Source organism: Phlebotomus papatasi, chromosome 3 (assembly GCF_024763615.1).
Source record: "Phlebotomus papatasi isolate M1 chromosome 3, Ppap_2.1, whole genome shotgun sequence".
NCBI classification, from domain to species: Eukaryota; Metazoa; Arthropoda; class Insecta; order Diptera; family Psychodidae; genus Phlebotomus; species Phlebotomus papatasi.
The window spans coordinates 25,284,762-25,306,368 of record NC_077224.1 but is presented as its reverse complement, the minus strand read 5'-3'; the positions used below and the strand labels follow the sequence as shown (position 1 = coordinate 25,306,368).

General features: G+C 38.6%; 3 protein-coding genes across 3 annotated transcripts; all 3 read right to left on the bottom strand.

Annotated features, from left to right (window-relative positions):
• Positions 1 to 1,104: 1,104 nt before the first annotated feature.
• LOC129808330 (inhibitor of growth protein 3) lies at positions 1,105 to 10,418 on the bottom strand. Its single transcript, XM_055858179.1, has 5 exons — positions 10,252 to 10,418; positions 9,988 to 10,059; positions 9,080 to 9,917; positions 1,443 to 1,674; positions 1,105 to 1,382 (listed from the first exon to the last, which is right to left on the bottom strand). The coding sequence occupies exons 1-5, from the start codon at positions 10,277 to 10,279 to the stop codon at positions 1,266 to 1,268; spliced, it is 1,287 nt and encodes a 428-aa protein (XP_055714154.1). The 5' UTR covers positions 10,280 to 10,418; the 3' UTR covers positions 1,105 to 1,265.
• A 2,773-nt stretch (positions 10,419 to 13,191) lies between these two features.
• LOC129808329 (uncharacterized) lies at positions 13,192 to 15,495 on the bottom strand. The gene is made up of 2 exons (XM_055858178.1): positions 15,088 to 15,495; positions 13,192 to 15,025 (listed from the first exon to the last, which is right to left on the bottom strand). The coding sequence occupies exons 1-2, from the start codon at positions 15,361 to 15,363 to the stop codon at positions 13,445 to 13,447; spliced, it is 1,857 nt and encodes a 618-aa protein (XP_055714153.1). The 5' UTR covers positions 15,364 to 15,495; the 3' UTR covers positions 13,192 to 13,444.
• Positions 15,496 to 18,535: 3,040 nt separating this feature from the next.
• Positions 18,536 to 21,200, bottom strand: LOC129808328 (uncharacterized). The gene is made up of 3 exons (XM_055858177.1): positions 20,574 to 21,200; positions 20,408 to 20,517; positions 18,536 to 20,345 (listed from the first exon to the last, which is right to left on the bottom strand). The coding sequence occupies exons 1-3, from the start codon at positions 20,711 to 20,713 to the stop codon at positions 19,000 to 19,002; spliced, it is 1,596 nt and encodes a 531-aa protein (XP_055714152.1). The 5' UTR covers positions 20,714 to 21,200; the 3' UTR covers positions 18,536 to 18,999.
• Positions 21,201 to 21,607: the final 407 nt, after the last annotated feature.

Genomic DNA, 21,607 nt, shown 5'->3' with positions numbered 1-21,607 from the left:
AATTCAGCTTAAGAAAAAGTTGAAGACTTTTCACAGTCGATTCTCTTAGAAGCTAAAAGAGATACAGACCTAAAATTTTAAGTCTTTGTAACCTTTCTATAGACTATAGACTTTGATTATGGTACATTTGGGACATGGGACTCTTGGGACACTTGGAATTGTATCAAACTTTAAAGTTAAATACTATAAGTTCAGTTATCTCATAAATGAAAAGATATAGACTCTACTACAGCCTTTTCAAGCTTGCTATTGACAACGATTGTGGGACACTTAAAATATTGTTAAACTTTGCGAAGTAAAGCATTTAGGACGCTTGGGACAGTGTCAACTTTAAAGCTTAAAATTTTAAACAATTCGCTTATCTGCTAAAATTATTAAAAACGCTTAATCTTTTCAGCCTTTTCAAGCTGGCTATAAGCTTTGCGTGGGACACTTAGAACATTACTGAAATTTGGGACATAGAACACTGGAGACACGGTCTGTTTTGAAGTTGAGAAATAGTAATCCAATATCTAACAAATTAAGTAAGATAGAGGCTTAAAACTCTGTAGAACTTTTAACCAACTTAAAACTTTACAAATCAGGTTATTTGGGACACTTGGGACTTTCAGTGTCAGCTTTAAAATTAAGAATTTTAAATTCGTTTATCTGTTAAACTGGATATAGAAGTCTAAAACTTCAGCCTTTAAAAGTTTGTTACAGGCTTTGAGTGGGACACTTAGCACATTCCAAATATTTGGGACATAGAGCACTTGGGACAGTGTTAATTTCAAAGTTGAGAAATGAAAATTCGATTATCTCACAAAATAAGTGAGATAGAGGCCTAAAACTCTGCAGGTGTACTTAGGCTTCCTATAGGCTTTAATTGTGGGACACTTACAATATTTTGGATATTTGGGACATTTAGGATTACGTCAGCTTTATAGAAAACTTCAAAGTCGATTATCTCAGAAACCAAAAGAGATCGAATACTAAAATTTTATAGGTTTTTTTTTACATTGCAATAGGCTTTAATTTACCAGAAATTTCCTGTCATGGAGCAACCATTCATTAACTAGAAAATTTTCCTCTTGAAAGCTCAGTTGGACAATAAAAAGTTATTCCTTCACTTCAATCATTTCTTTTTTTTTCATTCACAATAATTTATTTTACAGTAATTAGCTTATGATCGAATTATGAGTTTGGAAGAATTTATAAAAAGAATCCTCTGGGTTGGGAAGTAATCTCAAAGAGTTGGGATGCGATTGAAGAAAAATCAAACTCACCTACGTCTTCCGTGAACCTCTCCGACGCATCGATGATGTGCACTGAGGGCAGTACCACTTTCCCTTGGGCGATTGCGTGATCCCTACGCAAGGATAGTGGAACCATTCAAAGGGACACTGCAAGAAAAACCTAGTTAGGAACCTACTCCCGGAGAAACCTTCTAAAAACGGACTTACGTCTTCATTGTCGCAAGCAACCATGTCTCCGTAGGAAACTTGGTTGCAGATGCAGTAGCGAGGCTCGTTGGGGTCATAGGTCCATTCCCCTTCCGGAGTCTGCTCCACTACCATCCCATTCTCATTGATCATCACCGTAGGCGTTGTAGGTTCTACAAGGGGAACCTGCACCGTCGTCGGTGTTGCCGGAAGTGACGATTGGCTGTTTTGCGATAAGCTAGATGTCAGCTTCCTGCAATTTTCAACACGATATTAGGTGAGACTCTTAATAATCTCACCTACTATAATGCTCACAACGTTTCATGTCCTCCGATCGCGTTCGAACTTTGCCAAAGTGTTTCTCGTAACTCCCTGACCACGAATACGTATAAAAGCTTTCGCGGCCGTCCATTCGTCTGTTCCTTCGACCTTGATAACTCCCAAACTAACAGAGATATCGACATACGGTTTTCGGCAAAGGTTATATTTCCGGTAAAAATCGCAACTTGATTTAGTAACTTCCCACATCTCAACCCTTCCTCCCGACATTTAGGATACCCACCTTTTTTGTTTCCTCAATAGTTCGGCCCCTATGGCATCAATCGGGCTAAAATTTTAGGATGATACAATTTGTCTTAAGACCTTTCGATTACAAAAAATTAGGGCCCCGTCCCCTGACCCGAGCTAGAAGGGGCCCATTTTGAAGGCACCGCTACTAGTGGCGCCACTATTAAAATGAAAATTTTCTCATTTTTTGAATCAATTAGCAGCGGCCCTATGGCATCAATCGGGCTGAAATTTTAGTATGTTGTAGCTGCATTTTATATCTATCAAACAATAACAAAAACTTAAGTGGGTCAGACACCCCTGACCCGAGCTATAAGGGGTCAAAGTTGGAAAATTGACCGGCCTATATCTCCGGTTCTAATTAACATACTGACCTAAATTTTGGTTTGTGGATTCGTCTCGGTGAGCACTTTCAGATAGAAGTTCAAAAAGTCACCACAGATGGCGCTGCGATAGCGTCAAAATTCAAACTCATTATTCTCAAAAATGCCATTGCGCTTTTTGATCAAATTTTAGATACACTGAGAGAAACCCGAAAAAGTTAAAATAACATTCCGGAAATGTTAATTTTACCCTGAATTGTTAATCCGAAATCGGTGTAAATATTACCCTTTTAAGGTGTATTAGGGGTTAAATTAACCCTTTTTCATATTAATTTTACCCTTAAAAAGGTGTAAAATTAACATTAAAAAATGTTGATATATTTTTACACCTAAAAAGTGTTAAATTTACAAGAAAAAAAGTTAATCGCACCCTCTTTTTTTCTCAGTGTAGGCTACGAAGTCTCCAAAAACTGGCGTGTGTTCGCTATTAGGTGAGATTCTTAACAATCTCACCTACTATAATCCTAACAAAATTTCATGTCGTCCGATCGACCTCAAACTTGGCCAAAATGTGTTTCGCCACTTCCTGATCACGAATATATATGTGGCTATTTTACGTTCCCGGCCGGCCGGCCGGCCGCTCTTTGGAGCTTAATAGCTCCTAAACTAAAAAAGATATCGACTTGCGGTTTTCGGCAAAGGTTATATATCGGGTGAAAATTGCAACTTGGTGCATTGACCCCCCACCCCCCACCCCTCCTTCCGCCATTTTGAAGACCCCCCTTTTTTTGTTTTCTCAATAGCTCTGCCCCTGTGGCATCGAGCGGGCTCAAATTTTAGTATGTTATAGCTGGGCCTTAGAGCTTTCCATCAATGCCAAACTTAAGGTCCCTCGACCCCCCTGACCCGAGCTATAAGGGTCCAAAAAAAATTTCTTAAAATGGCCATAACTCCGGTTCTAATTGTCAGAATTTAAAAAGTGAGGGCTTTTTGGAAAGCTCTCGTGAAATGCCATTTCCCCTTCTAACATCACAAGTTCATAAAACCACCGCTAGGGGCGCTATTATTAAAAAGAAAATTTTTAAATCTTAAAAGTTAAATAACTCAAAAATTCCATTGTGCATCGGGCTGAAATTTTAGTATGTTGTAGCCGTTGATTATACCTATCAAACAAAAAAAACCTTAAGTCGATCTAAAACCCCTGACCCGAGCTATAAGGGGTCAAAGTTCGAACATTGACCGGCCTCTATCTCCGGTTCTAATTAACATAGCGACCTAAATTTTACCTTTTTGGTTTCGTCTCGATGAGCACTTTCAGATGGAAGTTCAAAAAGTCACCACAGGTGGCGCTGTGATAGCGTCAAAATTCATCGAAATTCAAAGTCACTGTTCTCAAAAACGGCATTGTGCAAGTTAATGAAATTTTAGTATGTTATAGTCCAGTCTAGGACGTTTCCAAAATGGTGCGTATGTGCGCTGTGGTTAAAACAGAACCGGAGATATGAGGGGTCAAAGTTCACGAAATTCAAAAAATCATATCTCCGGTTCTATGTGACCGATTTTGATGAATGAGGGCTTAAACGAAAGATCTCACCAAATGCTACAACTTTCTAGAATATTTGAACTTCGTGGGACCAACACCAGGGGCGCCACAGTCGAAAAACCATTTTCAATATCACATAACCTCAATTATCTCGACTGTCGCTGAACAGATTTTAATGATTACTTCGACATAATCGTAGAGGACATTTGTCTCTACATTTCGTTCATACATCATTTTCCGCTCAGACTACGTTATCACTCCGATTTTGCCGTTTAAGTGTGAAAAAATTGATTTTTCCCATAATAACGCTTTGAAATCACTCAGATGCCAATTTGACTGCCTCTACTTCACAAAGACACTTAAAATATGGTTTTAAATGGAAAGTCCCACAAAATACAACAATTCTTTGATATAATTGAAGTTCAACAAATGACTACTTGGGGCACTCTGGATGAAAAAACAAGTTAAGAAACAAAAAACCTCGCTTATCTTGGCTTCTGAGTAATCGATGAGATCATGTTCTATAAGAAAATTATAGAGAACATTCTGGTCTACATTTCACCCATATATCACTTTTGTGCCAGTTCATCCAAATCCTTGATATTTTGGTTTAAATACAAAATTTGTATAATTTCACGAATTTGATTCAAGATAACTGAATGGCGACTCACAATTTCAGCTCTAAATCGAATTTGCATGCACTCCGAGTTAGCTCACGTTAAGAATCTCACCTACATAAGCCGGTTAGGATTATCTGTCCCTTTTTGATCAAATTTCACAAAATTCAAAAAGCCAAATTTCCAGTTCTATTTGACCGAATTTAATGAATGAGAGCGCAAATGAAAGGTCTCAAACACACTTTCTGGAACATTGAAACTTCATGGGATCATCGCTATGGCCACCACAACCGGAAAACCAATTTCCATAACACATAACCTCATTTATCTCAAAACCCGCTTAATCGATTTTGAGGATTACTTCGGTATAATTGTAGTACACTCAGTCCCGGCATTATGCACTTCGGGATTATGCACATACAATTATGCAACTTTGCCTACTTTTGGGAGTCAATTTATGAAATCAATTTTGTAATACGCCTGAATATATACTATTCTGTGACGCGGGAAATTTGAAGACATTATGCTTATTTTTCAAATTAAAATTTTAATTTCTTTAATTAAGGTAAAATTTTTAAGTATTCTGACAATTTATTAAAGAAATCTGGTCAAAGAGTTCTGGTTTATGGATGAATTTCTTTTAACTCTTTCGTCTCCTTTGGGACACTGGGTACCCATGGAAACAAAATTTTTTTTTAGACTATCTAGAATCGATAAAAATCCGATTCTTCTGGATGATTACAAACTATAAGGATGTCCAAATCTAGGATATTTTTTGCAGGATCCCAATTAACTCCTGAGCTAAGATATTTTTGGTCAAAAATCGTGAATTTTCGATTTTCTGCTTCCTTGCAGATATTGTGACTTTTTAGATATTTCTATACCAGAATAAGGAAAAACGTCTCAGGGTCAATAAGTATGATAACTAACAATTACAGATTACATAAATTCGAAAAACAATTCATTCTTAAATTTTCAAAAAACTTGTTCAAACTTTATGGGAACTCTCATCCGCAAAAATATAGAGGTCAAATGTAAGGTTATCCCGCCAATGCCCGCCATTTGCTTTTTGACACCAACCTTGTAAGAAAATTCCAAGCGGGAGCGACATTTTTGCCAATATGGCCGATAATTTTGACATTTGGCAGCAAGGGAGATTGGTTTCAGTGAAGTTTTTCCTATTCTTCCTGATTTTGGTGAATTCTGATTGTCCAGGAACTGTCTTTTATGCTTTTGAGAAAGCTTAATGTGTCTACAATAACATCGTGTTGAAAGAAATGTGTTTTAAAGTGTTACGTGCAAAATATTATGAGGAATCTGTTTACAAGAAGGAGCTAGGTGTCTTTTTTAGCACTTCCTGAACATCCCACAAGATACTGGTCAATAATTCACCTTGTTTTAGTTATCAACATCGTACAGGAGTCCTTTGACACGCACAAATAGTTTACAAAATCGATAATATTGGCTTTGGGAAAATTGAAGTTTGTCTCCATTTCGTTCTTTTGGGGACGAGAGTTCCCATGAGTTTTCCAATTTCCCAGAGGAGGAAAAAATTCTTTCTCTGTAAAAGTATCATATTTGACCACTAAGAGTTACAATAAAGTGAGTTTTACTGAAATTCGTTCGCTGGATATGTTGTGGTCGGGAAAGAGTTAACCGCTTTTATGATTGAACTGTGCGTGTTTTCAGCGCAATCTTAACCCTTTTATACTTCATCTATGCGTATTTTTATCACAATTTTAACGAAATTAATTTAATTTTAATGACATAACATGCTGAATTTGATCAAAAATATGAGTATTGGTCAATTTGAATAGTCAGATATTAATGGACTATACAACAGCTGGTCTACTTTCATATATTTATCAGTGAATTACATTTTTAATTCAATAAAAGTCAGTTTTCTAATAATTCAGAAGATCTTTTATGGCAAGAGTAAATTTGAGCTTATTTTTATGAGAAAATGTTTCAAGGATATAATTTAACAAATTATACTCATGAACAAGTCTAAGAATTCATAATAAAAAATAATATTGTCGCTTTATTAAATATCAGAAAATATAGTTTTGGGGTAGAAGTCCGATCGTGGTAGACTTAAAAAGAAATTCGAAAAATTATCTTGCTATCTTTATCTCAGGAATATGCACATTTTCGAGCCCGAAAAATAGAGGGAAATGGTATTATGCACATAGAGGTGATTGCGTTTGATTAAGTCTAGAAGAGCTGTATTTAAAAAAAGGACTTTTTGGTTTTTACTCGGAGTTCTTCGAAAAATTGTAAGAATATTCAAAAATTTTACCTTAATAAAAGAAATTTAAATTTTTTTTAAAAAATAACCATGAAGTGTTTTTAAATTTCGCGCTTCACAAAATAGTATCTATATATGAGACGCTCAGGGCAAAAGTACACCGTTTTAATAGGGAAATGCATACAAAGGAGACCACTCTTGCTCTGAACGTCTCATATTAAGGTGTAATTCAAAAATAGTATCACAAATTGATTTCCAATGGTTGAGAAACATGCATAATTGTATGAGCATGTTTTTAATGAGCATAATAGCATAATCCCGTGAGTTCCGTAATTATTGGATCTAATGAAATTATTATTTGTTTTCGTCAGACCACTTTATTACTGTTTTAAGTTCATATCCTCTTCCGATCACATAAATTGTTTTCTCATTATCATATCTTTTTCTATGTTTATGTATAGTTCGCCACAGTTTAATAAATTAAAAAAAAAATATGTTTTTTTAAAAAATCCTTGAAATCGGGTTGGATAAATATTTGAGTAATACCCGACAATTTGAAGGGTTATATCCGTGACCCGCCCGACCCGCAGAAAATAAGATAAAACCCACCCGAGCATACACACTATAGTGCAATAATACAAACAGAATCAGTAATATGAACTTTGCAACCACAAAACCATCTCGCCCGAAGTATAAGCTTAACATTTAAAGAATTTCCCCCAGGATTTCCCCTGAACTCCCTGAATTTTCCCCTTCCCAGAAGAATTTTCCCCTCGATTTCACTGGGATATCTTTGAGAATGGTCTGGAGAATTCGAAGATTACCTCGGAAAATTTGGAGGAATCCTCTAGAAATGGCCAGGGAATTTTTCCAATTGACTAGGAGGAAATTTTCCCTTTAAATCCTCAAGAATGCCAATAGAAGCTTCCTCAAAAAATTTCTCTTTGAATTCATCGAGAATTCACTGGTTTTCCGAGGGAAATTTTGAGGAAAAATTTTCCAAAGCAATTTAAACCGAAATCCGAAAAAGTTAAAATAACATTCCGGAAATGTTAATTTTACCCTGCAGTATTGATCCAAAATCGGTGTAAATATTACCCTTTTTAGGTGTATTAGGGGTTAAATTAACCCTTTTTCATGTTAATTTTACCCTTAATAAGGTGTAAAATTAACATTAAAAAATGTTGATATATTTTTACACTTAAAGTGTTAAATTTCGGAAGAAAAAATGTTAATCGCATCCTCTTTTTTCTCAGTGAAGGGATCTCTTTGGAAAATGTCGACACTTCATCGGGGTAATTTTTCCAAAGATTCCACTCTAATTCTCGTTTCTGAAATTAGAGTTAATGCTGAGATTTTAAGGAGAAAAACCCTGACGTAAATATCGAAATTTCGGTGGGAAATCCCAGAGAAGGATAATGGAAATTGCACATAGAAATTTCTCTAGGAAGTCCATTGGAATTCCCTAGGAAGTTACCATGTTTTCCGAAAGAAGAAATTTCCGATGATCTACTTGGGAAATTTCCACTCTTTTTAGTGGGTAATTTCTCGAGCAATTCCACTCGGAGTCCCATGATGGGTAATCTTGGAAATTTCTTTTGGTACCCCATAGCAAAATTCCGCGGAAATTCCAGTGGAAAAATAGCGTCCAAATTGCAAAAATTCGCGGAATTTGACGCAAAAATTCCACTAAGTTTTCCATGGAATTTGGATCCGGAAATTCCCTTGGAATCATAGCTCTCCATTGAATTTCAAGTACGAACGACTAGAATTCCAGCGTTGAATTCCGCGGAATATAAAATAGAAGAAGAAGAATATCGGACAGTTCTATTTTCTCTTTGTCCATCTGAAACACTGAGAAAATCTCTGATGCTTCAAAATGGAAATGGTTCCAAATTGACCCATTTTTATCCTATATTGGCTTTGATTTCCATCAAAGTGATCCACAAAATTCGCGAATTTGATCGCTTAGTTATCGTGAGTTTCCGATTCTGTGGAACTCTGAAAACGACCATCGCGTAGACAATCTCCGCGACATTCCATGGAATTTTCCGCACGTTCCACGGCTTACCCGGAATTTTATCAGGAAACTCTGCAGAACTTTTTTATAGGGTCACCTGCGGTATGCCTTGCAACCTTTACAATTTTTCAAGGTCAGAGAATTATAAAAGCTTTTTAAAGCGCATTTTCCAACCGATTGGAGCCAATATGGGTTCGTTTGAAAGGTCTTCGAATTCCGGACAAGCCTAAACGAATTGACCGATTTTTTTTCAGTAGTTCATCGTTTATTTCATTTTGCACTTTAGCTGAAAAATTTTTGGTACTGGAAAGAGAAGGCATCAAAATCGTTTCTAACTTACTTCTTGTGCCTCCTCTGGCTGGAATTGTACGAGCTGCCTTCGCGTTCAACTGCCCTGAGAGCTGAATGCGTGACACCTGTCAGATCCGTCCCAAGGAGCAGTTCATGAGCTCCGCTGCCCGATGAACTGTGGATGGCTTCGTAGGAGGCTTTCAGGCTGGCCGTTCTCCTTCCCTGCTGCATCTGTTGCGTGGCTGCGATGGCTTGACTCGCGGCTGCTGCAATGGCATTCCCGGCTCCAATGCTGTGCAGAGTGTAGGCCACGGAGGAATTGGGCGTGCTCGTCAGGGGCTGATGGACACTGCTAGTGGCCATATTCGGTGTAACGGGTCGCACTGCAGTCTGGGAATTCGTTATGCTCAGTGCCTGACGCTTTTCAACGCCCAAACTTGCTCCACTTCCACTATCTCGCCTCTTCTCTGTCTTGTGCCGATAGCGAGTCTCTGCCCTCTGATTCTGCCCAGCTGGAACGCTCCCACTGGCCAAAAGGCCAAAGTATCGGTTTTCCTTCTGATGATTGCTCCCTGCGCTTCCAATACTGTTACTTGTTCCATCCAGCTCGAGGGATCTCTTCTCGAGGATCTCCGTGATCCCATTGTGATCCGCCTCGAGTTCACACTTGAATTTGTACAATTCACTGTCCAGGCGACGCAAATACCGATCAACTAAATCATACATTTGACTAGCAAGTTGCACCTTCTCATCCGCATCCTCCAGGACTTTGTAATAGTCCTTTCGCAGAGACTGAAATTCCGCCTCAGCCTGACTCGATTGCAGTTCATTCCGGCGACACTGGGAGAAGAACAGGCGCACTCTCTTCTCCAGTGAATCCATGTTATCTTCAAAAGAAAACCCAAAACAAACCATTTCACGGGACTTTTCTCTGACCTGAGGACAATGTCAACTCACTCTGTACAGATAAGTCCATTTCTCTCATCTCAGTAAACCTATCCCTCAACTCCTGTGGCAAATGTTCAATCACTGCAATTGGAAAATTGCAAAAAACATCTTCAAGAATATCCTCCCAAAAACATTTTTAATTTTCCCGCGCATTTCTATTGCAAAACAAACTGTCAAATGTTTTCAGTTCGGCCATCAGTTTGACAAGCCAACCAAGCCTTTCAGTAAATTTTTCACCACAGAAAAATCCCATTTCTCCAGGATAATACTCACTTTCCAGGTAATCCTCTAAGTACAGCATGTTTGTTAATACCTAAATTCACTATTCAGCACGGATTCTGTATCACTAATGTCACAAAAATACCTTTTTTTCACGATAAAGCCACAAATCAATTGTCTGGGTGTTTGACAGTTCGGAATGTGCGATTGTCAAACATTCGCCGACTGAGCAACTAACGCAACTCAACGAAAAATTGAGCAACTTCCCGCCTATTTTTTCACACATTCAAATATCTAACGGTCAGGATGAGGAGGAGGAAAATCCAGGAAATCACGCTGAATCTCAATGATCTCAAGGAGTATGAGGTGGCAAGGCAGGAGAGAGCAGCCACTCGACAAGCTCAAAATGTTAATAAATGAAATTTTCTCCAATTTCCCGCAAAAAACTCCAATTCCAATTTTATTCCAGGCATCTTCGGGTTCAGCAACTTCTTCCGGACAACCATCGACATCCACAGGAGCCCCAATGAAGCCACCAGCAAAGTCCAAAATACAAGAAATTCACGAACGCATTGGGTTGTAAGAATTACAGTGGTTAATAAATATTTTTTTTACTATTCCCTATGAATTTCTTTGCAAATTTATAAAATAAATTCATTTTGGAAACAATTCGGAGAAAGTTTTCCAGACTGTCCACTCCATTTTCTGCAAAGGAGATTCTAAGACAGCTTCTTTGTGAGATATTCTTACAATTTTTGATACTAATCCTCATTTTCTTCGAATAAAACAAATCCAAAAAATGTTAGGTTACGTTAGGCCTAACCTGAAAAATTCAAAAAATTGGTTATGGAATTTCCTAATCTGTTTTTAAGGTTAAGTTTTGATTAGGTAATTTCATTTTAAAAAACAGGAAATAATTTTGAAATTAAGTTTTAGGTTATGTTGGGCCTAACCTAAAAATTTAAAAATATTTTGTATGGAAGGAAATTTTTAAGCGGAATTTAGAAAGAAGTTTTTCGAATATTTTACTCGAATAAAAGAAAAAATACTCCAAATACAATTTAGTTTAGTGTTAGCTATTTTCTTCTATAAAAAATTGCAGTTTTTTTTATTTATTGAGTTTCATTCTCTTATTTATTCAACCAATAAAATTATTTATTTATTTTTTAGGTTATCTAAGGGCCATTTTTAAAAATTCAAGAATTAGTTAAAGTGGTAGAATTTTCTAATTTTCCTTTGAGAGAAGGTTTTAATCTAGAATTTAGCTACAAAAAACTGATCTGTAGATTCTTTGTATTTTAAGTTTAAATTTATATAAGGGAAATATAGCCTAACGCAAGAGATATTGGATATTTTTCTAGTGTTTATTGGATCTAATTCTTTTGCTAAAAGATTAAGTTTAGAGGTTATGTTGTATATAACCTCAAAATACAGGCTCTGTAAATGTAAACTTTTAAAGTGAATTTTGAAAATCCAAAAGATAAATTGACTGCCTGGTCATGATTTTTGGTTGAAAACTTAAATCTCAGAAATTTGAAAGATTCCAACCTCACGGCACTTTCCGATTTGACGACCGAATTTAGATTTTAATTCATTTTACGTTTGTTACAAAAGTAGATCAAAACATTTTTATTTGACTTTGGAAAGATTAAATTAGAAAAAACAAAATACTTACGTGTTTTAGGTATTTAATTTATACATCATACATGAGAAACATTTAAGGTTATTCTTTAAGGACGATTGCTGTCTTGCTTCAAAAGGTTAGAAAAAGGATTTTTTCTGACCCTTATTTTTTGACCTTCTCATCCTTAAAGGGTTAAACTCACCAGGTAATTTTGCTCTAAAAAAAGATTATTATTATTAGCCTACAAAATATTTTTTTTAGGTTATATTATAAATCTCATCTTAATCAAATGTTTAAAGGTAATGTATGGATATTTTTCTAGCGTTAATTGGACCTCGTTTTCTTTCTATTCCAGAAGATTGGAGGTTGTTGTATATAACCTCAAAATTTTAGGCGATATTCTGGTAAATGAAAGGTCCTAAATTAAAATTTTAAAGCGAATTTTGACAATTGAGTTGAGAATTTTATCATGATTTGTTTTAAAACAGAGGCGTGCAAGAACCGTTAAAACCGAATAAACGTCAAATAAAACATGCATGTCAATGGTCAAAACGCTACCAGAACAAACTTATTTTGACGTTTATTCGGTTTCCAACGGTTCTTGCACACCTCTGTTTTAAAACATCAATCCTCGAAATTGGAGATTTTAAGCTCAAAACGCGAATGAGTTAATTTAATAAATTAAAATTTCCTTTAATTTTTTCTTTAGCATTAATTTTACAAAAAATGGAAAATTAGAATCTGAAACGATTTTTTCTTAAATAACCTAACAAAAAAGTTTTTGAAGTAGGATTTATTGATTTATTTGTCTCAAAAATTGACAAATTAATGAGAAATATTAATGCTGTTAATTCTTAAAATAAGATATTTATTTTATTCGAAGTCCTAGTCTTTTCGAGGTTATGTCTGTCATAACCTCACATTGCAAAGAAACTCCTTGTGTTAAATATGAAAATATTGACTTTTATTGCAAATTTGTGTGTTTTTTACGCTTTAATTTTTGCACTAATTTTTCTTAGCTTAGTTAGTCTTAGCATAACCTAAAAATTAAGCCATTTTGAAGGGATTTAGGGAATTTTCTCAACTGTTTCTAGTCACGAACCATTTTCATTTGCAAATAGAACTGTTCACTGATTAAAACAACCTTAGATTTGACATTAGCAAAACCTTTTCTAAAAAATGATTTTGAGGTTATAACCTCCAAAAGCGTCAAACGGTAAACTTTTTAAGGTTAAGATTATCCTAACCTATTAAAATACCATTGACCAAAAGATTTCTCGCAGTTTTTATCTGAAAAAAAAAGAGATGAATGGGACAACCTGTCATTTTTTCAAATTTGTTCAAATTCAAGCCACGCCCAGTAAAAGACATTTTCATTGAGACACATGCCTTTCTATTGACACATTGAGATACTACAGCGATAGTTGTAAAATTGAGATAGACAGAGACTCATGTCCAGGCTTCAAACACTTCTGCACAAATAAAAAAGTTTATAAGTATTATAGGCGGGGCATCATTTCTAGTCCCCTCCCCCCTTAGAGAGGACAGTCATTCATCAAAATCATCTTGCAGCCAGAGAAATGTGATGCAACGTTCCGCTGGCAACTCCTCATGCCTCGGCATCTACTGCGGCGGCTGATAGCCATACCCGTAGGCCCCTTGCGGCCCCGGGGGCGGCATCTGTCCGGCGGGCCTCTGATACTGATACCCCTGAGGCCCTGGGTATTGACCCTGGGGCATCGGAGTGGGCGGATACGCTTGCTGATGGTACCCATGAGGCGGATACTGACCCGGAGCCCCGGCTGGACCCGAATAGGGCTGAGCCCCGGGCGGTGGGGCATAGGGCTGGGACACGGGAGGCTGGTAGGCGCCCGTGGGAGCTGGAGATGAGGAAGTGCTGGGCGGGGCCTGGGAGTACGTGGTTTGCGTCACGGAAGACGGAGGGGAGGAGTAGGGCTGATTGGGAGGAGTCCCGGACACTGGGGGCGGAGGGTAGTTCTGCTGCGGAGCTGGGGCTGCAATGGGGCCGGGATGAGTTGTTGGCGGGGCTGCTCCGTTGGAATTGGGCGAAGGGGTCTGGCCAGGACTCGGCTGGTTGGAGTAGCTGCCGCCAGGTGGCGCTGGAGGGGCTCCTGAGGGCGGAGCTGCTGATTGTGGCGGCGGAGGCCCTTGATTCCCAGCCGACGCCTGAGGGTGCCCCATTGGGGGCTGTGGAGCCGGATATCCAGCCGGGGGTTGATACTGCTGCTGCGGAGGATAGGATTGTTGACCAGGAGCTGGAGGATAGGCTCCTTGAGCCGGTGGCATTTGTCCCTGGGCCCCGGGCTGTCCGTAGGACGTGGCGCTCGGGCTTTGGCCGCCGTAGGAGTAGGCGCCCATCGGGGGCGGCGGTCCACTGGAAGCCGGCGGAGGATACTGTCCAGGAGGAGCTTGAGACACCGGCGGCCCATACAGAGGTTGCTGCTGCCCCGATGGTTGGCTATTGGGCGGCGGCGGATACCCTCCTGGTCCTGCCTGATGCTGCGATGAGCTGTGATAAGCACTGACCGGCGGCGGAGCCCCTGCAGACGTGACAGTCGGCGGCAGAGCCCCATGATGGTACCCTCCAGGAGCTCCGCTATTGGGAGGATAGTTCTGGCCAGGAGGCCCGTATGACATGGGTCCTGGATACCCCTGAGCCGGATAGGGCTGCCCCTGAGGCGGATATCCAGGGTAATGAGCATGCTGCTGATACGCCCCGGCCCGAGGATAAGCCTGCGGCGGCGGAGGCTGTTGCTGGGGCTGCTGAGGACCCTGCTGAGGCTGCTGTCCTTGCCCCTGAGGCTGTGGAGGAGCCCCAGGACGTCCTCCAGGCGTGGCAGATTGCTGTGTCGTGGGAGGTTGATGCGGTGGCTGCTGAGGCGGCGGCTGATTCTGCTGCGGCGGTTGATTCTGCTGCGGAGGCTGCTGAGCACCAGTCGGCGGAGCCGGAGCATGATGTGGCTGCTGTGGTTGGCCCTGTTGGGCCTGAGGCTGCGGTCCAGGTGGTGGAATTTGCCCACCTGGAGGAGCATTGTAATTAGGACCTGGCTGACTTACCGGCTGATTGGCTTCCACAGCATGTCCAGGAGCAGGAATCGGACCGCCAATTGACGGTGGAGCATTTGCAGGCGGCACCGGATGCATTCCCGGACCAGGAGGAAGGGATTGCAGAATATGCGGTGGCTGAGAAAAAAAAATCCTCCGTTATTTTTTTTGCTCCGTTCATCGAGACAATGGAAACGTACCGGAAGAATTTGCGGGATGTTCTGCGTGGAATCAGCCAAGTTGGCGAGGTACACGAGATTCCGGTGGAGTGCCTGCTGGTAGGACATGCATTCCTGATGCTTCCCCTCATTCTGGTAGGCTTGAATGCTCTGGATGAGGCTGCAATTTTCATCGAGAATCTTCTGAATGGTCGCCGTGCTCGGTGGCTGGGGCTGAACAACGCGATTTGGGGCGCCTGGAGGGCCTCTCTGGGGCGGTGGCGGTTGCTGCTGCTGCTGTGTGTATATTGCCGACATTTTGCCAACACACCCAGGTCACTCACTTGCACACAAATCCACTCAAAATGCAAAAAAATGTTACTCAACCGCAAAAACCTCAGGCAGGAAATGTCAAAAAGGCGACGCCATTGGCAGTTTACACGAGTTTTCTGCTAGGTGGCGGGTCAAGCGCATACTTGGGAGTTTTTTATTGTTTTTTTTTGCACTTTTTGTGGCAAAAAATGCGAAAAGAATATGATTTCTCAATGAAAAATATTCCAAATATATTACAAATTTTATATAAATCAATTTGAGAGAACGAAAGAATATAGTAAAAGTTTTTTGGAAGATTTTAGCGCGCGTGAAATTTGGCGGCGAAATGAGTTCCGGAGTCCGAAATTTAAATTTAAATCTAGATACGTTAGACAGGAAGCAGTACGAATGAAGGACAAAATCCCACAAAATTGAATATTTTTTCCTAAATTTTATATAAATTAGGAGAAATAAATATTAAAAATCAAAATTAAAATATTTCAAATTTAAATTCAAAGCTAGAACAATTTTTAAATTTAAGGCCTGAAACTTAAAGGCTTCTACAGAATAAAAGCATGTTTTCATCAAAAATTATGTCAAAAGGTTTTTGAAGAAAAAAAAATAGAAAAATGCCTCAACGTTTGTGGTAGTTTTTGTTTAGGGATTGTTGTGAGAAATTTTCCAAAAATCCAGAGTATTTTCTGGAAATGTGTCCTTGTAGAATTCAAATACAGAAACAAATGGAAGTTATTCCATCTGTGTATTCGTAAGTTCTTTATTGAAGTGACCTTGTATTCTAAATCACAAGATGTATGGTGTCTCTACTAACTCTTTCGTCTCCTTTGGAACTCTGGGTACCCATGGAAACAGCAATTTTTTTTTAGACTATCTATAATTGATAAAAATCCGATTCTTCTGGATAAGTACAAACTATAAGGATGTTCAAATATAGGATATTTTTTGCAAGATCCCAATTAACTCCTGAGCTAAGATATTCTTGGTCAAAAATCGTGAATTTACGATTTTCTGCTTCCTTGCAGATATTGTGACTTTTTTGATATTTCTAGACCAGAATAAGGAAAAACCTCTCGGGGTCAATAAGTATGATAACTAACAATTACAGATTACATAAATTCGAAAAACAATTCTTTCTTAAATTTTCAAAAAACTTGTTCAAACTTTATGGGAACTCTCATCCGCAAAAATATAGAGGTCAAATGTAAGGTTATCCCGCCAATGCACGCCATTTGCTTTTTGACACCAACCTTGTAAGAAAATTCCAAGCGGGAGCGACATTTTTGCTAATATGGCCGATAATTTTGACATTTGGCAGCGAGGGAGATTGCTTTGAAGGAAGTTTTTCCTATTCTTCCTAATTTTGGTAAATTCTGATTGTCCAGGAAGTGTCTTTTATGTTTTTGAGAAAGCTTAATGTGTCTACAATAACATCGTGTTGAAAGAAATGTGTTTTAAAGTGTTTTTGTGTGAAATATTTTGAGGAATCTGTTGGCAAGCAGGAATTTGGCGTCTTCTTGACCACTTCCTGGACATCTCAGAAGATACTTGTCAATTATTCTTCTTGTTTTAGTGATCAACATTGTGAAAGAGTCATTTGACACCCAAAAATAATTCACAAATGGATATTATTGGCTTTTGGAAAATTCAAGTTTGTCTCCTTTTCGTTCTTTTGGGGACGAGAGTACCCATGAGTTTTCCAATTTCCCAGAGGCGGAGAAAATTCTTTCTCTACAAAAGTATCATATTTGACCACTAAGACTTACAATAAAGTGAGTTTTACTGAAATTCGTTCGCTGGATATGTTGTGGTCCGGAAAGAGTTAAGCCGACCCATAGACAAATCTTAATTTTACATCTGCAAGAAAGAACTTCTCACATTTTACTTTTTGAAGACAGCGTTCCAACACTTCATCAGAGTGACTAGTATCTTTTAGTGCGAGAACTGCTTGTTCGTGCTTGAAGGTTAATTGTGACGCTTTGAAGTAACTTTTAGCAACTTTCATTGTATGTAATCGTCGGTCTTATGACCACATTTTCTTCTTTCACTAACTTTATTTAGGACAATCCTTACCACACTTTATAGAATTACGTGCCATTAAATTCGTTTGTCGCATTTTAAGAATTAAACAATGCAAATATTTGGCCGAGTTTCACGTGCCTGACTTTTCCACGAGGTCTCCCCTGATTCACCGAGCCGTTATCTAGAATGCGCTACTTAGAGAAAACAGCAATTGATCCAAGCCTTTTTAATGCTTTGAGTGTCTTTCTTCTGTTGTCTCTAGTTAGCTGAGATTCTTTACAATTTCATCTTTTGTGGTTACGGGTGAAATCTCAGATCACGATAATATCATATGTGCTAAAAAACGATGTTCGTGGACGGCAGTCCCGTCCGTATTATTTTTCTTTTGTTCTTTAATTATATTATATTGTCTTCTCCTTGGATTATACAGCCTCACAAAGAGCATTTCCACCGTATGCCTCCGGAGTAGGGTGGCTACCAATGCTAAGGCGGCAGCTGATGTATAAACGAATAAGAGTCGAATAAGAATATTCTAGAATTGCAGATTATGCTCCTCAGTGGCTCAGGTTAGATATATTGTCTTGATTGATAATCGAATCAACAAAGATGCCGAAGAGTCTGTCAACTTCCTCTTTTCCTTCCATGTTGTAAATGTAATCTATGAATACGAGGACTCTATTGAAGAAATCCTCAAGAATACATAGATAAAAATCAAAATAATTGTTCCTTCAACGCTGCATTGGATTCCACCAGAAATAACGTCTCCCAAAAAATACTCTTTCTTTGTATTATTGTAAAACTTTCCACAAAAATTCACCAAACACTGTGTTCACCAAATCAAGGAACTTCCATTAGCACTTCTCTCACTTTTCCAGCAGTCAAACAACAAATTTTCATGACAAAAAATCTCAAATCGTGTGGATTCTCTTAATTTTTAATTATTTTTATGTGTAGCAAATAATTTTTTAAGTATAATTTTTGAAGAAAAATAGATTAATTTTAATATGATTTTCTTCAAAATATATATATTTTGATATTTTCTTCAAAAATTTACTTTTTTGTCAAAAATTTTTCCCAAAGGTAAATTTTTGAAATCAATTTTTGACAGAATTTTCTTATAATATGTAATCACCTTAAAACAGAATTAAAGTTTTTTGTAATTTCAAGATAATTCACTGGATTTTTATTAGAGATTGATATTCAGAAGTGAATCTTCTTTTGTACAATTTAATTGTAAAGCGGATGATAGGAAATTGTTTTTCTTTTTTTTTTATATATAATTCAGTATAGAATGTTAAGGCCTCTACACATTGGGAGCAATTTTCGTCAAAAATTGCATTTTTGACAGAATTTTGACAAAATTTTGACGTTTCCACGTACAGTATTGCAAGCAATTTTCTTCAAAAAGGTGATTTTTGATGAAAATTGCTCCCAATGTGTAGAGGCCTTTAAGCGAAAAGCTTTATATATTTAGAGAATTTATGGAATAATTCACAGAGATTCATAGGATGGAATTCCTATTTTTTTTTTTACAATTCAGGAAAAGTTAAGTAGATGTAGGAAAATAAATTTGATCTACAAATTAGAAAATTAGGATTTTTTTCTTCAATTTTTTGCCAGAGAAATGCTAGCGATCTCATGGCTCCCATCCTTGGTATGCAATTGAACTTTCTTGAGCTTGCTCAATTCCAGGAGGGACATGAAGGTCCTAGCGGCGCTTTTCTTACAGGTTACCTGATCCAAGAGGCACTCCATGGTAACAGGCTCTTTCTGCTTCTGCCAGAGCACCTGGAGCTTAGCCAGAACTGGTTCCTTTGTGAATTCCTGCAAATTTGTCTGCTCCGGAGGGATTTCTTGAAAATCCCTGGGAACAGGTGGAGGTGGCATCTCAAGGGGTGGAATTTCAGGTGGAAGAATTCCTGCAGTATCAGCTTTGCGCTTCCTGGTTGCTCTTTTGTTCCCGAAATCATTGAAATCTTTCAGAATGGTGTCAATGTCCTGCATATTGTTATTTGCCTCGTTGCCTTTGGTGAGAATATCGGTTAGAATGTCCTCAAATTCTTCCTCAACTCGTCGACTTTTGCAATTTCTGTTGTATAGGTCATTGAGAGGATCACCGAGTCTCTTGCGACTGGGCTTCCAAAGGAGATTTCTGTCGGCGGTACGGAAGTCGTAAATGTCCTCTTTAGACTTGCTGCAACGCATGGTATCTGCGTAGTTTTCCAATTGATGCCTAATCTTGGCATTAGGGATGACGATGACATCGTCAATGGCGAGAGTCTTCTTCCTCTTCTTAGCAGCTGGAGGATCTGTGCGATCCTCAATGTCTGGAATTGATCCAGACGGTTCTACTTGACCTTCTTCTGGGGCTCTTTGACCAATTTCTGGAATCTCCTCGGGACGATGAGCATCCTGAACATTTGGCATGGCGAAATCGAGGGATCGAATGGAAGAAACTTCCTGGTTGGAAGGAGAAGTCTTTACTTGAAAGGGAATTGGCGAAGATGTAGCAAGAGGAGATCTAGGCATGAGAAAATCCCTAGAAGTCCCTTCACCGAGAGCAACGTCAACATTTGGATGAACATGATCCCGATCCACAACGTCTTCAATAAAATTCAGGATATCATTGGCTTGTTGAGTGTTCAGCTCCCCGAAAGATTCATCCGGATCTAGTTCAATGAGACTCTGCGTCGGAAGTTCAATTTCGTGAAGACTTATGAGTTCATTGGCTAAAGTCTGATCCACTACTGGAAGATCGCAGAGTTCCTCTGGATGAGGAGTAATTGAGCATATGAAATTGTTGATTTCATCAATGAGGAAATCATTCTTTTCTTCTTCGCTCATCTGCTTTTTTGGTGCATTTGATTTCTTCTTAGGTGTCTTTTGTGGCTTTTCCTTCGGAATCTGGAAGATGTTGCTAGAGCTAATATTCTGCGCAATAGCTGCATCCTCTGGAAATGGCAACATTTTAGTCAGAAGAAGCTAAGGAGAAAGGATTGCCAAGAATGCTTACTCAAAATGTTATCCGCCAATTTACTGTGGACCTTAATAATCCCAAACGCAAGATCTGACGCCATACGCATTGATATTTTCTTATCATTGCTTAGCTTCATGAGTTCCTCACTGGAAAAAGCATCTCAGATAATTGGAAGAACTCCAAGAAACAGGAAATGACTTACCAAATCAGCGAAACATCCACCGACTCAAGATGCCCCTTTTTCACATAATTCTCAAAAGCTCTGGGATTCTTAGCTGCTAGCCAGCTCAGGGCAAATCTCCCATTGCTGCGCATATCAATCAGCTGCCGATACTCAGCCATTTTGCTCCACAAATCCTCAAGAAGCAAAAATTGCGGAAAAGAAATAAAATCCGACGCCACGGAGCGAGGCTACTACGATTTGGCGCAAAAAATATGGCGGGGCTCTTTGTCGGCGAAATCCGGCGAAATATTCCGAAATTCCGAATTCCAACCGACGCTCCGCTGTCAGCTTGTCCAATATTCAAACAAATAAACCTGCTGCGTGATTCATCGGCATTTGTGGCTTGTCCTCCTGAAGAAAACTCTCAAAGTCGTGTTCAAGTTCAAAGATTTCACAGTAAAGTGCCCAAAGAAGCAGCTTCAGTGAGTGAAAATGTCCAGCACATCGCAAAAACACAGGAATTTCGTGGCGGAGCCCATGGGGCAGAAGCCTGTGACGGATCTGGCGGGTATTGGAGATGTTCTTGGCAAGCGTCTTGAGGACAAGGGATTTGACAAGGTAAGACTGAATTATACTTACAGCAAGACTTTATGGGTTAACGGGATTTGGATATTCCCTCCGGGGAAATGCATAAATAAGGATTTTCATAAAAGTTAGGTTATGGCCAATCTGGCCAATGTTTCCGGGTGAGCAAAATTCAAGGGGCTTGCAACTGCTAAGAAAAAGTGCAATTGGTACATTGAATAATACATTGAACTTTTTAAAAAAAAATCTATTTTAATTATTATTTGATTAAATAAATAAAAATCATTATCGGTAATTTTTAGGATTTTTCAGAAAATGAAAAAAAAATCATTAAAAAATTGTAATTATTATTTAAAAAGATAAAAAAGTCTTTAAAGATAATAATGTTAATGAATGAGGTAACATTTATTTTTTATTTGATTAGGAGAGAACCGAGTTATTTCTTGCATGCAAATTAATTTCAAAGCTTTACTGTGTTATCACACTTG

Bases quoted from the DNA above. Each gene is read 5' to 3' on its own strand.
- LOC129808330 (XM_055858179.1), bottom strand. From the start codon at position 10,279: ATGCTGTACTTAGAGGATTACCTGGAAA. The intron at 10,060-10,251 runs GTGAGTATTATC...TTCCAATTGCAG, and splicing joins CTTAGAGGATTACCTGGAAA to TGATTGAACATTTGCCACAG. The intron at 1,675-9,079 runs GTAAGTTAGAAA...TGAAAATTGCAG, and splicing joins AGCCAGAGGAGGCACAAGAA to GAAGCTGACATCTAGCTTAT.
- LOC129808329 (XM_055858178.1), bottom strand. From the start codon at position 15,363: ATGTCGGCAATATACACACAGCAGCAGCAGCAACCGCCACCGCCCCAG. The intron at 15,026-15,087 runs GTACGTTTCCAT...TTTTTTTCTCAG, and splicing joins ACATCCCGCAAATTCTTCCG to CCACCGCATATTCTGCAATC.
- LOC129808328 (XM_055858177.1), bottom strand. From the start codon at position 20,713: ATGGCTGAGTATCGGCAGCTGATTGATATGCGCAGCAATGGGAGATTT. The intron at 20,518-20,573 runs GTAAGTCATTTC...TGCTTTTTCCAG, and splicing joins GTGGATGTTTCGCTGATTTG to TGAGGAACTCATGAAGCTAA. The intron at 20,346-20,407 runs GTAAGCATTCTT...TGCCATTTCCAG, and splicing joins ATTGGCGGATAACATTTTGA to AGGATGCAGCTATTGCGCAG.